The sequence below is a fragment of the Neoarius graeffei genome, chromosome 6 (assembly GCF_027579695.1).
Source record: "Neoarius graeffei isolate fNeoGra1 chromosome 6, fNeoGra1.pri, whole genome shotgun sequence".
Taxonomy (NCBI): Eukaryota; Metazoa; Chordata; class Actinopteri; order Siluriformes; family Ariidae; genus Neoarius; species Neoarius graeffei.
The window spans coordinates 49,486,182-49,498,609 of NC_083574.1; the positions used below are offsets into that span (position 1 = coordinate 49,486,182).

Consider the following 12,428-nt stretch of genomic DNA (forward strand, 5'->3'; position numbering starts at 1 on the left):
GTTGACTGCTGATAAATTCATTTGATTTGTGACTTAATATATACACATATATTTAGTCACCCATAATCTTTCAGCCTTATATCATCCATAATGACTTTCTTTGCTGTTATTCAGAGTGGCAGTTACGGTGATCCAGCGCTGCTGGCGTGAATACAGACAGAGGAGATGCACGGGCCATTTAGAGCCACCTGCAAAAGCTCATGCAAGATTGAGTCTTCAAAGAGAAGTGAAATCCTGCAAAACCAGGCCCGGGTGTCTTAATAAGGACTACGCTGCCACTGTCATTCAGGTATGGCTTACTTAGCGAGAAGAGAAGTTGCTGTAGTTTACGCGTGTTTCTGATCAGACAGGATTTGTGCAGTGATACACTTCTGAAAGGTGTTTTCAATTCCTCGTTTCATGAATGTAAAGAAAGCTGGAATAAAATTAAATCATCTTCATTACACTATTACTGCCACGGGCTTGTTTTGAATAGTGAGATGGTTCTTTTGGAAGCAGGCTGTACTTTGCTCACATAACTTCTGAGACAGATTTTCCCTGTGCTACTCATGGTTGATGAGTCCCCAAGGATTTGACAGAGTAAAAAAAAAAAGATGAATCAGATTTGAGTGCTTTGGTGAAGTGGGAGCGCTTGGATTCTGATCTGTACTGTTCTTAAGTCTCCCCCCACCCCACCCCACCCCAGTCCATGGGGAATATAGAAATTTACGGGTGTCCTGGTGTTCCATTTATCTTATACTGCTTAAGTCACTGAAAGTTCAAACAGCAGACCGCGGGGCAATTAAACAGAGGTTAACATGTTTTATCTTCCTAATGGGATAACACACAATATTTACGTTTGCGTGTGATTCATGGACCTGTGCATTCGCCCCTGCAGGCAGTATGGAGGGGCTACATGTTACGGAAGAGGCTGAGTCGTGCTCTCATGCTCACCCAGATATCAGAAGGAGATGAGGCCTTTCAGGAGGTGGACATGGATGAATTCATTTTTGATGAGGTAGGAACAGAGTCGCAGTGTTTTTGTCATAGCTGTGAAATCAGTACACAGATGGATGGCTTGTGCTGTGACTCTGACGGCACCCTTCACTAGCAGCCGTAGCATGGAGGTGGGGAGTTGTTATTAGCAATTAGCTGTAGACAAACAAAACTCAGAATGAGCAGCGGAGGCAGTGCGTAGCTGTTTCGTTGTGTAATATCACTCGCTGACTCTTATATCCTCTGCCTCATTGTTTTTGCTGTGCATAACTTCATGCATCCATAACAGGGCAACAGAGCAGATGTCTATGATGTACCGAACCAAAAGTTTGTGGACACCTGACCATTATGCAACAATCTGGTTCTTCCCTAATCTGTTACCACAAAGCTGGAAGCACACAGTTGTATAGGATACCTTTGTATGCTGTAGCATTAAGATTTCCCTTCACTGGAACTAGAGGCCCAAGTCTATTCCAGCATTATAATGGTGTGGAAGAACCCGAGCGTCCTGTTCAGAGCCCTGACCTCAACCGCACTGAACACCTTTGGGATGAACTGCACCTTAGGGATGACTGCACCCCAAGCCTCCTCCCCCAACATCAGTGCCTGACCTCACTAATGCTCTTGTTGCTGAATGAGCACAAATCCCCACAGCCACGTTCCAGAATCTAGTGGAAAGCCTTCCCAGATGAGTGGAGCTTATTATAACAGCAAAATCAAGGATGGAATGTTCAACAAGAACATACAGTATGGGTATGATGGTCAGGTGTCCCCAATCGTTTGGCTATAAAGTGTCCATATTTACAGTATACCACAGCTCTATTGAATTCTCACTTCTGGTTAGTCAGAACGTGTTGCGAAATTTCTCCAATATGCTATCATTTCTAGGGTGTCTTATAAGTCTGGCATTATAGAAGAAAAGTAATGATGAGCAAAACAAAAGTTTTTATTTACAAAACTTGTTCAACATGTCCACTATTTTTTCCACAATAAATTAATTCCTATGAGTAGGATTATTCAGAGCCGTTCTTCTTTGCTCAGATGCATCATGATCTGTAAAAAGTAGAAAAGTATACATTACCCCTTACATGTTGAACTTTTGGGACACCCTGGACAGTAAGAGCTAATTGACACAGGCATATCAGACATTCCTCATAAACGGATTTTTAAAAAATCATGTTTAATTATTGAAATGGTGACACTTTCTGCAAGGAGACATTTATTTAGCATTACTGGAAGGAGTCTCTGGTGTCCAGCTTTATAACAAAGCTTTGAAGCATTCATAATTTCTTGGTAACATGACAACTTTTGTCTTTGAGAGTGCAGGAGAAAAGTGGGAAACATACTTGGGTCAGCGTGGGAGGGTTTTGTTTTTTTTTTTGTGCTGAATTACCATCTTTTTTAAAAGTTTGATTCAAATATCTGTCCTGCAGTAAAAAATCTGTTGAGAGAATGGCTGCTTATAGCTGCTATAACGTAAATGATAACAAGAGCTAACTTGTTTCATAGATGTTCCACAACATTTAACGTAACTATGAATGGATAAAAAGTGTGAAGTGCCAGTCTTAAATAAATAAGAAATTGCTGTGGTGTAAGAGAGATAAAACACTGTGATGTGCTGTTAATGGCTAATAATCATCTTTGGGGTGATACAAGAAGGTAATAGGCAGTGTTGTAGTCGAGTCACTAAACCTCGAGGCTGAGTCCAGTCTCGAGTCCCCAGTGTTCAAGTCCGAATCAAGTCCAAGTCATGAAAGAAAATTTCGAGTTGAGTCTGAGAACAAGACTCCAACCGCACCATTTGACGGTGGCTGTTGCTGCCTTTATGTGAAACCGTCTCTGCTACTGTGTTGGACTAACGTTACTGCTTGACTGCCCCATTTTAGTTAATAGGCTACAGATAAAACGCTTGTTCATCGCTCAGCAAGCCCCGCCCACTATCAATAGGGCAAATAACATGAGAGAGGGTTAACACTAGCTAGTTAATCGCTCAGCAAGCCCCGCTATCAACGTAGCATGTCACTTTGCCCATGTTTACATTAGACCGTATCAGCGGATCATCAGATTAACGTTTTTAAAACGATTAGTGTGCACACAGCAACGCCAATACACGATTTGCGTGCACACAGCGACGCCAATACACGGATACGCTCGGCTCCGCAGGCATCCTGCGCTCCAAATCACTCCGCCCTGAACAGCGAGTGCCCTCTGGAGGGTGCGCACTCCGGCCCTGCGCAGCTCACAGAGCGCGCGAGTGAAGTGCACAAGCAGTGATTTGGGACTGAGCCGCTGTGTGTGTGATCCCAGCACATATCACTTACTACTTGCAAGTGGAAGGATGGCAAGCCTAAAGACAATCATAACTACACAATGGGCAGTATTTGCATCAGTATTTGCAGTATTTTCATACTTTTATACTCTTTAATGAAAGGTGATACAAGGCGGAAGTCCGCGCCGTTTTTCAGCAGTCGCGTCACATGACCAACGCCAGCGAATCAGGAAGGTGGATGTCACAGTGACGTTGTCCAATGAGACGCCAGCTAGAGCTCAGCACAGCGTATCCGTGTATCCTCAATGTTTACACAGCACCGGATCAGACACGATCTGGATTGAATACGTGGACCCTGGCGGATTCCCGTTTCCCGGCGTTTCCAGGCGGTTTAATGTAAACGGACAGTGCATCCGCGAAGAAAACGAGACAGATACGGTCTAATGTAAACGTAGCCTTACTTCTCTGGGTGGAGTCTTGCTAAATGACGATTGAAGTTCGAGGTTGTCCCCGTCGTCTCTTTGATAGTTCTTCTACATATGCAGCACACAGCAGTGCATTTTTTCCCACTGCACGAAAAGTCTGTATAAGCAAAGCAGACAATCCTAGGGGCTTCTCTCCAGGCATTTTAGCGCCATTAATGTTAGCTTGTTCCTGAACATGACATACTGTATGAACAGTTGAAGGTGCATTCTCTTGCACGAAATTAGTATAAAAATTAATGTAGATATAAATATCCTTTGCCAAATTATTATGGCATGTTATAAAAAATAAAGAAAAAATCCAAGCCCTCGTCTTCAATTTACGAGTCCAAATGCAGTTAATGCACTAGTCCAAGTCATCAATGCTCAAGTCCAAGTCAAGTCACGAGTCCTTAAAATTAGGGCACGAGTCGGACTCGAGTCCGAGTCCTGGACTCGAGTAGTACAAGCCTAAAGGTTAGAGAAGCCACTTTGTGACCAAATGGTCGCTGGTTCGATTCCCTGGACCAGCAGGAATGGCTGAAGTACCCTTGAGCAAGGTACCTAACCTCCAACTGTTCCTCAGGCTGCTCTGGGTATGTTGCACGTCGCTCTGGAGAATAGTGTCTGCTAAATGCAATTAATGTAATTTAATAGTTGTGGTAACATAGTGACAGAGTGGTAAGAGTAACCTTGTTGTTGATTACGTGCCTGCAAGAGCACAATCCCAAATGTTTTATTCCTTATATATGAAGTGTTTTTTTAGCTGAACTTCAACTTCTTAAATTTCTTAGGAATTTTTTTTCATTTTGTAAATGCGGTTTAACAATTAGTCGTTTGTCATCCATGTCATAAAGGGCTTTAATGTTTCACTCAGATAACACATCAGTGAATGTTACACTTTTAAGCTAATCTGATTTACTGCTTGCTTTGAAGCAATAAACACAGTAACAGGATGCACTTTGTCATCAGTACCGTTCTCAAGAAGATGCTGACGCATTCTCTGAGAAATAAGCTTCTATTTCAGTACTCACAAGTTGGACATGTGTTCTGAATAGGAAGCCATAGAGAGGGACTGGATTGCTCTGAATCCTGACATGTCACCGTCCTCAGTGCTGCCGTATTCAGAAGAGCTGCCGCTGCCAAAGGTAACAGGCTGTGAAGCCCTCCCACTGTCTGTGGGCCAACCCAATCCAAGAACCTCTGGGTAATTAATCATCAAATTTATTAGCTCCAAAAACACCATTACGCTCTACACCGCTTTAAACTTCCTTTGAATCAGCAGATGTCATTTTTCAACCAAGCCATCAGCATCACAGTAGCTGAGCTATGAAGCAGTGCAGCTGCTAGAACGGAGCATCTTAATGCCTAATGCAATAACGGTAAAGTTCAGAAAAATATAGAGCTCAAAATATGGTGCATGAAGAAGGAATTTAACTGGCTGTTTAAGCAGCAGATGTTAACATCAGGATGATTTTCATCTTTCTTCACTTCATGATTCGAGAATAAGCCATACAAAAAAAAAGAAAGACACATTCCATATGCAGCTGCTAGGGCTCTAGAGGATAAAACTTAATGCTTAATGTAATAACCTTAATTCTGAGGAAAAGATGGTGCATGATGATAGGATTTGATCGATTTTATTTTTTACCTAATGATTTGAGATTAAGGATTACATAAAAAGACGGGACATTTCTTGAAATATGGAGCCGCATTCCTTATCTCGTCAGTGAAACAGGATATTATAGTGTCAGATCATGAAGATCATATTAACGATATGTTTTGTTGGATATTTTTTTAGCCTCTGCTTCCTCTGCCTGAGCTTCATAAGAGTGCATCTGTGCAGCCATGGAAGCCCAGACAGGCCTGGATTAGCGATGAGGAAGCACCAGTGTCAGAGCGGAGTCAGTCACCTGATCCAAGCACCAGGTAAACGCCTCTGTAAAAATAAATAAATAAATAAATAAATAATGTCACCGCATCTAAAAAGAAATTGAATTAGATGTCATGTCGTATAATTTGTGGTAATCTGAGAGGTTATAATGGATATATTCCAGTGTAATTTAATGGCTGAGAGCCACGTCATGGTACATTAAACCCCACTCAAGTCAAAACCAAATCAAATATCTAACCAAAGTTGTATCATTTGTTTGTGCTGATTTGTGTTGTACATTGTGCCAGTTTTTTTTTTTAAATAACATCAAGTACAAACTAATGTGCTTTTATTAAATTTCCTTTTATGGGGGTAGTTTTAGAGAGGGCAGGTAATATATAAAAAGTCTATAATAAGTATGCCTGTTCAGTTTGGTCTATGCTGAGTGCTGTTACCTAATTATAAGAGAAACCTGAATAAATGAGTGAAAAGATTCTTCTAGAAAGTTGTACTGTATGATACAATTAAGCAATTAACATCCTATGAAGAACCTGCCATGCTCTTGTGGTATGTATGAAATGCTAATCAGGCCCAGTTGGCCTCATTTTAACCGAAGATGGCAAAATCCAAGTGACTCTGAAAGAGGGTTCATTATTAGAAGCTTCAGCTGTGTTTCGATCGAAAGTGAAGAAAGTAAGCTCTACGTTTAGACCTATGGGTCGAACTGGTATGGCTGGCCTCCACTTATCCCCGTAGATGGAAAGCTCTCTGCAAATCAGTACAAAGTTATTCTGACTGATCATTTTTAACCTATGAAGAAACTTTTCTATCCTGGTGATCTCTTCCAGGATGAACACGCCTACATCTACATTGCACGAGGGCTCGCAAAATAGTTTGATAAAAATGATGTGAATCATATGCTATATAGACCTACGAGAGAGATTTTAGACTGATGTATTAGACAGTGATTTCCACCACCTTCATCAGAACAGCAACTGAGGGAATAGTTTGATTCATCACATAGTTCACACAGTTTGTGACATGGGAAGAATACAGGGCGAAGCCCCAATTGATTTTCAACCCCTTTGATTTGGCATAGGTTTTACATCGGATGCCCTTCCTGATGCAAATGGCCCTAATCTATCTGGGCTTGGGACCGGCATTAAGTATGTGTTACAGGTGATTTTTGAATTCAGGTGAATCTGGATTTACAGTGAGGCAAAAAAGTATTTAGTCAGTCACCAATTGTGCAAGTTCTCCCACTTAAAAAGATGAGAGAGGCCTGTAATTTTCATCATAGGTATACCTCAACTATGAGAGACAAAATGAGAAAGAAATCCAGAAAATCACATTGTCTGATTTTTAAAGAATTTATTTGCAAATTATGGTGGAAAATTAGTATTTGGTCAATAACAAAAAGTTCATCTCAATACTTTGTTATATACCGGTACCCTTTGTTGGCAATGACAGAGGTCAAACGTTTTCTGTAAGTCTTCACAAGGTTTTCACACACTGTTGCTGGTATTTTGGCCCATTCCTCCATGCAGATCTCCTCTAGAGCAGTGATGTTTTGGGGCTGTCGCTGGGCAACACGGACTTTCAATTGCCTCCAAAGATTTTCTATGGGGTTGAGATCTGGAGACTGGCTAGGCCACTCCAGGACCTTGAAATGCTTCTTACGAAGCCGCTCCTTCATTGCCTGGGCGGTGTGTTTGGGATCATTGTCATGCTGAAAGACCCAGCCACGTTTCATCTTCAATGCCCTTGCTGATGGAAGGAGGTTTTCACTCAAAATCTCACGATACATGGCCCCATTCATTCTTTCCTTTACACGGATCAGTCGTCCTGGTCCCTTTGCAGAAAAACAGCCCCAAAGCATGATGCTTCCACCCCCATGCTTCACAGTAGGTATGGTGTTCTTTGGATGCAACTCAGCATTCTTTCTCCTCCAAACACGACAAGTTGAGTTTTTACCAAAAAGTTCTATTTTGGTTTCATCTGACCATATGACATTCTCCCAATCCTCTTCTGGATCATCCAAATGCTCTCTAGCAAACTTCAGACAGGCCTGGACATGTACTGGCTTAAGCAGGGGGACACGTCTGGCACTGCAGGATTTGAGTCCCTGGTGGCGTAGTGTGTTACTGATGGTAGCCTTTGTTACTTTGGTCCCAGCTCTCTGCAGGTCATTCACTAGGTCCCCCCGTGTGGTTCTGGGATTTTTGCTCACCGTTCTTGTGATCATTTTGACCCCACAGGGTGAGATCTTGCGTGGAGCCCCAGATCAAGGAAGATTATCAGTGGTCTTGTATGTCTTCCATTTTCTAATAATTGCTCCCACAGTTGATTTCTTCACACCAAGCTGCTTACCTATTGCAGATTCAGTCTTCCCAGCCTGGTGCAGGTCTACAATTTTGTTTCTGGTGTCCTTTGACAGCTCTTTGGTCTTGGCCATAGTGGAGTTTGGAGTGTGACTGTTTGAGGTTGTGGACAGGTGTCTTTTATACTGATAACGAGTTCAAACAGGTGCCATTAATACAGGTAACGAGTGGAGGACAGAGGAGCCTCTTAAAGAAGTAGTTACAGGTCTGTGAGAGCCAGAAATCTTGCTTGTTTGTAGGTGACCAAATACTTATTTTACCGAGGAATTTACCAATTAATTCATTAAAAATCCTACAATGTGATTTCCTGGATTCTTTCCCCCCATTCTGTCTCTCATAGTTGAAGTGTACCTATGATGAAAATTACAGGCCTCTCTCATCTTTTTAAGTGGGAGAACTTGCACAATTGGTGACTGACTAAATACTTTTTTGCCCCACTGTATTTATTTAGGTGAATTAGGTCGACATTCTTAAAAGGCATTTTTTATTTTTTTTGGTGGGGGCGGGATGTCATAAAAGGATGAGAACACTTCAACAACCACTTTCTATTCATCTTTCCCCCTCATTTCTCATTTACCCCACCCCCTTTCTATCTTCTATACTCCTATTCTTGGGTTTCACGTGGCGTCACATCTGCCTCATTAGTTGTTCAAAACTTTATCTGGTGGTCTACCAAAACTCAGTTGACAAAGCATTTGTACGGAGAAGGTGCATTGCTCGCATGAAAAATGCCTTACGCTTGCGTTGTTTTAGGTTGTTCGAATCAATCAAACCGTGAAACTCATAAAAATTTCTTCAAGGTTCTCCGTGAACTAATAAAAAAGGGTGAATGAACACAGGATTTCACAAAAAGACGTTGAGAAAGGTGGCTTTTAAACCTCTCACTGAAATCGAAGGGAGCCGAGTTGAAGCATGCTTGAGTTTGCAGTGATCGCTTGGTGAAAGGTTTGTATCTCCCTCTCAGCTGTCGTTAGTGTTTTCCAAGTACTTTTCTTGCTATGTGTCATTATTTTACGGTAAATTTTTTTTAGTCACGAAGCGCTAAAATCCCCAGCTGTTTCTTTATTTACTCAATGGCTGCCATACTGAAAACAGCACGTCTCACTTTCTTTAACAGGGTGTCATAACGGTCTTTTCAACAAGTCTTTCAGCAAGTGCATGTGATCAAAACAACCACAAATAATAAAGTCCATATGCATGAAGGTCGCAACAAAATTCTTACCCAGCCATACAGTTACAATGCGCCGTGATCACTTCTCCGTCTTGTTTAACTAAGATCCAGGTCTTTAAAGGGGTTTCTGATGATCTTTGTGAATGATTTACCTGAGAGATAAGAGCCAACACAAGTAAGAATCAAGCGAACTGTTGTTTGTTTACACTTCAACTTGCAGTGCTTCATTGTAAAGACAGGAACGAAAAGCTTAAAAAAATACTTAGGCAAAAACAATACAGGATTGATTCGGCAGCGACTTGATACCGTGGTCTTTTACCCAGACACATACAAAAAAGTTGTAAGCCTCTATACTCCTACACGCTTTCATTTGTTTTGTGGTGCAGAAGGATGTCTGCAACACCAGATAGTTCGAGATGTCTGGGAACTCAACTGAAGGGTAGTTTACGAGATCGTATGACAAATCCTTCTTTCCCACACTGTAGGGGTCAATTCCATTACACACTGCAATCTTCTGAATATATCTAAAGTGAGTAGTGGCTTCTAGATTACTAGTATACTCTGATAAGTTATCGCTAGTGGTTTGCACTATGGCAGCCATTTTGGTTTGCTTGACCACCAGCAGTTTTAGTGGAAGTGAAATCGATAAGAAAAGTCATGTGACTGAAACCCAAGAATACCTCTCTACCCAGAATTACACTTATATACTTGTCTTTCTGTCTATCTCATTTAATTTGCTTTTTTCACTTTTTACTGTCCTTGCTAGGAATTGGACTTGGGGCCTTCTGCTTTGAAGTCCACCACTTTACCACTACAACATGGAGGATTCAGTTGCAACAAAATTAAACATTCCACTAGATCACCAAACCCTAAATCCTAATTCACCTTGGTAAATCTAGAATCACCTAGGTGAATCCAAATTTCACCTGATTGCACTGCCTTATACAGCCTCAGTGGCTGGGTATTTTTTTACCTAATCTGCATGTCTCTGAACTGTGGGAGGAAACCCACGCAGACACAAGAACATGCAAATGCCACACAGAGAGGCCCCCGTCAGCCGTGAGATTCGAACCCGGAACCTTCTTGCTGTGAAGCGACACTGCACCATCATGCCACCCAAATATCTTCATTCATTCCACCAGTACAGTTGCAGAGACTTATACAATCTGTATCAATAAATATTGAAGCTGTTCTGAAAGCTTATGGTGGTGCAACACCAAACTAACACCTTGTGTATTGCTGGGTTTCAGTCACGTGACTTTTCTTAGCGGTTTTAGTGAAATAGCTTGGTCTAAAGGCTGCCGTAGTGTAAACAACTAGCGATAACTTATCAGAGTATGCTCGTAATCTAGAAGCCACTGCTCGCTTTAGATATATTCAGAAGATTGCTACAGTATGTGCAATGGAATCGACCCCTACAGTCTGGGAAAGAAGGATTTGTCATATGAGCTCGAAAACTACCCTTCAGTCGAGTTCTCCGACATCTCGAACTATCTGGTGTTGCAGATGTCCTTCTACACTGCAAAACAGATTAAAGTGTGGAAGAGTATGGAGGCTTACAACTTTTTTGTATGTGTCTGGGTAAAGGACCTTGGTATCAAATCGCTGCTAAACAAATCCTGGATTGTTTTTGCCCATGTATTTTTTTTAAGCTTTTTATTTGCGTCTTTACAACAAAGCGCTGCAAGTTGAAGTATAAACAAACAACAGTTCACTTGATTCTCACTTGTGTTGGCTCTTATCTCTCAGGTAAATCATTTACAAAGATCATCAGAAACCCCTTTAAAGACCTGGATCTTAGTTAAACAAGATGGAGAAGAGATCATGGCGCATTGTAACTGTATGGCTGGGTAAGAATTTTGTCGCAACCTAGATTAGATTAGATAGAACTTTATTGATCCCTTTGGGAGGGTTCCCTCAGGGAAATTAAAATTCCAGCAGCATCATTACAGGATAAACAGAGAATAGAAAATAGAGAAAACTTCTAGATAAATTAAATTAAGTATTTACATATACAAATATAAAAAATAAGATATGGGGAGGAAAAAGAAGTCCAGCAGGAGAGGTATTGCACATTATATTGCACATTTATATTGCACATTGTCCAGTATTGCTTTTTGTCAGGCTAAGCTACTGCTCCTTCCCATCCTCTGTCGTCCTGTTACCCCCCCTCCCCCCAGAGAGGAGTTGTACAGTCTGATGGCATGAGGGACAAAGGAGTTTTTAAGTCTGTTAATCCTACACTTGGGAAGGAGCATTCTGTCACTGAACAGGCTCCTCTGGTTGCTGATGACGGTGTGCAGAGGGTGACTGGCATCGTCCATGATGTTCAGTAGTTTGTCCATAGTCCTCTTCTCTGCCACTGTCACCAGAGAGTCCAGCTTCATGCCGACCACAGAGCCAGCCCTCCTGATCAGTTTGTCCAGCCTGGATGTGTCCTTCTTGGATATGCTACCCCCCCAGCACACCACGGTGTAAAACAGGACACTGGCGACCATGGACTGATAGAACATCCACAGGAGTTTCCTGCAGATGTTAAAGGACTGCAGCCTCCTCAGGAAGTATAGCCTGCTCTGCCCCTTCCTGTACAAGTGGTTGGTGTTGCAAGTCCAGATCAGCTTGCTGTCCAGCTACAGCCCAAGGTACTTGTAGGAATCCACAGCCTCCACCTCGACTCCCTCGATCAGAACTGGTCGTGACCTTGGTCTGGACCTCCCAAAGTCAATGACCAGCTCTTTGGTCTTCGAGGTGTTGAGCTGCAGATGGTTCCTGTTGCACCAAACGGCAAAGTCCCTCACCAGGCTCCTATACTCCTCCTCTCTGTCATCCCTGATACACTCCATGATGGCTGTGTCATCGGCGAACTTCTGAATGTGACACAGCTCCAAGTTGTAGCAGAAGTCTGCGGTGTACAGGGTGAAGAGAAGAGGGGCCAGCACCGTGCCCTGGGGTGCTCCGGTGCTGCTAATCACAGTGTCAGATGTGATGTCCTTCAGCCTGACGTACTGTGGCCTGTCGGTGAAGTAGCTGGAGATCCAGGTGACCAGGCAGGGGTCCACTCGCATCCTATTCAGTTTGTCCTGAAGCATAAGGGGCTGGATGGTGTTGAAGGCACTCAAGAAGTCTAAGAAGAGGATCCTTACTGTGCCATTTCCCTTATCCAGATGCGAGTGGGCTTGGTGTAGCAGGTAAAGGATGGCGTCTTCCACACCAACACCTGCCCAGTGCGCAAACTGCAGACAGTCCTGGGCATGTTGCACCTGGGGTCTGAGGAGGCTGAGGAAGAACCACTCAAATG

The 12,428-nt window shown here is 42.5% G+C and overlaps 1 protein-coding gene across 1 annotated transcript in view; it reads left to right on the forward strand.

The window, feature by feature from the left end:
* lrriq1 (leucine-rich repeats and IQ motif containing 1) overlaps positions 1-12,428 on the forward strand; it is a 95,318-nt gene that overhangs the window by 62,024 nt on the left and 20,866 nt on the right. Inside the window, exons 18-21 of the mRNA XM_060924357.1 lie at positions 115-289; positions 878-997; positions 4,764-4,853; positions 5,507-5,634. Coding sequence (XP_060780340.1) covers positions 115-289; positions 878-997; positions 4,764-4,853; positions 5,507-5,634 — 513 coding nt within the window. The remainder of the gene's footprint in view (positions 1-114; positions 290-877; positions 998-4,763; positions 4,854-5,506; positions 5,635-12,428) is intronic.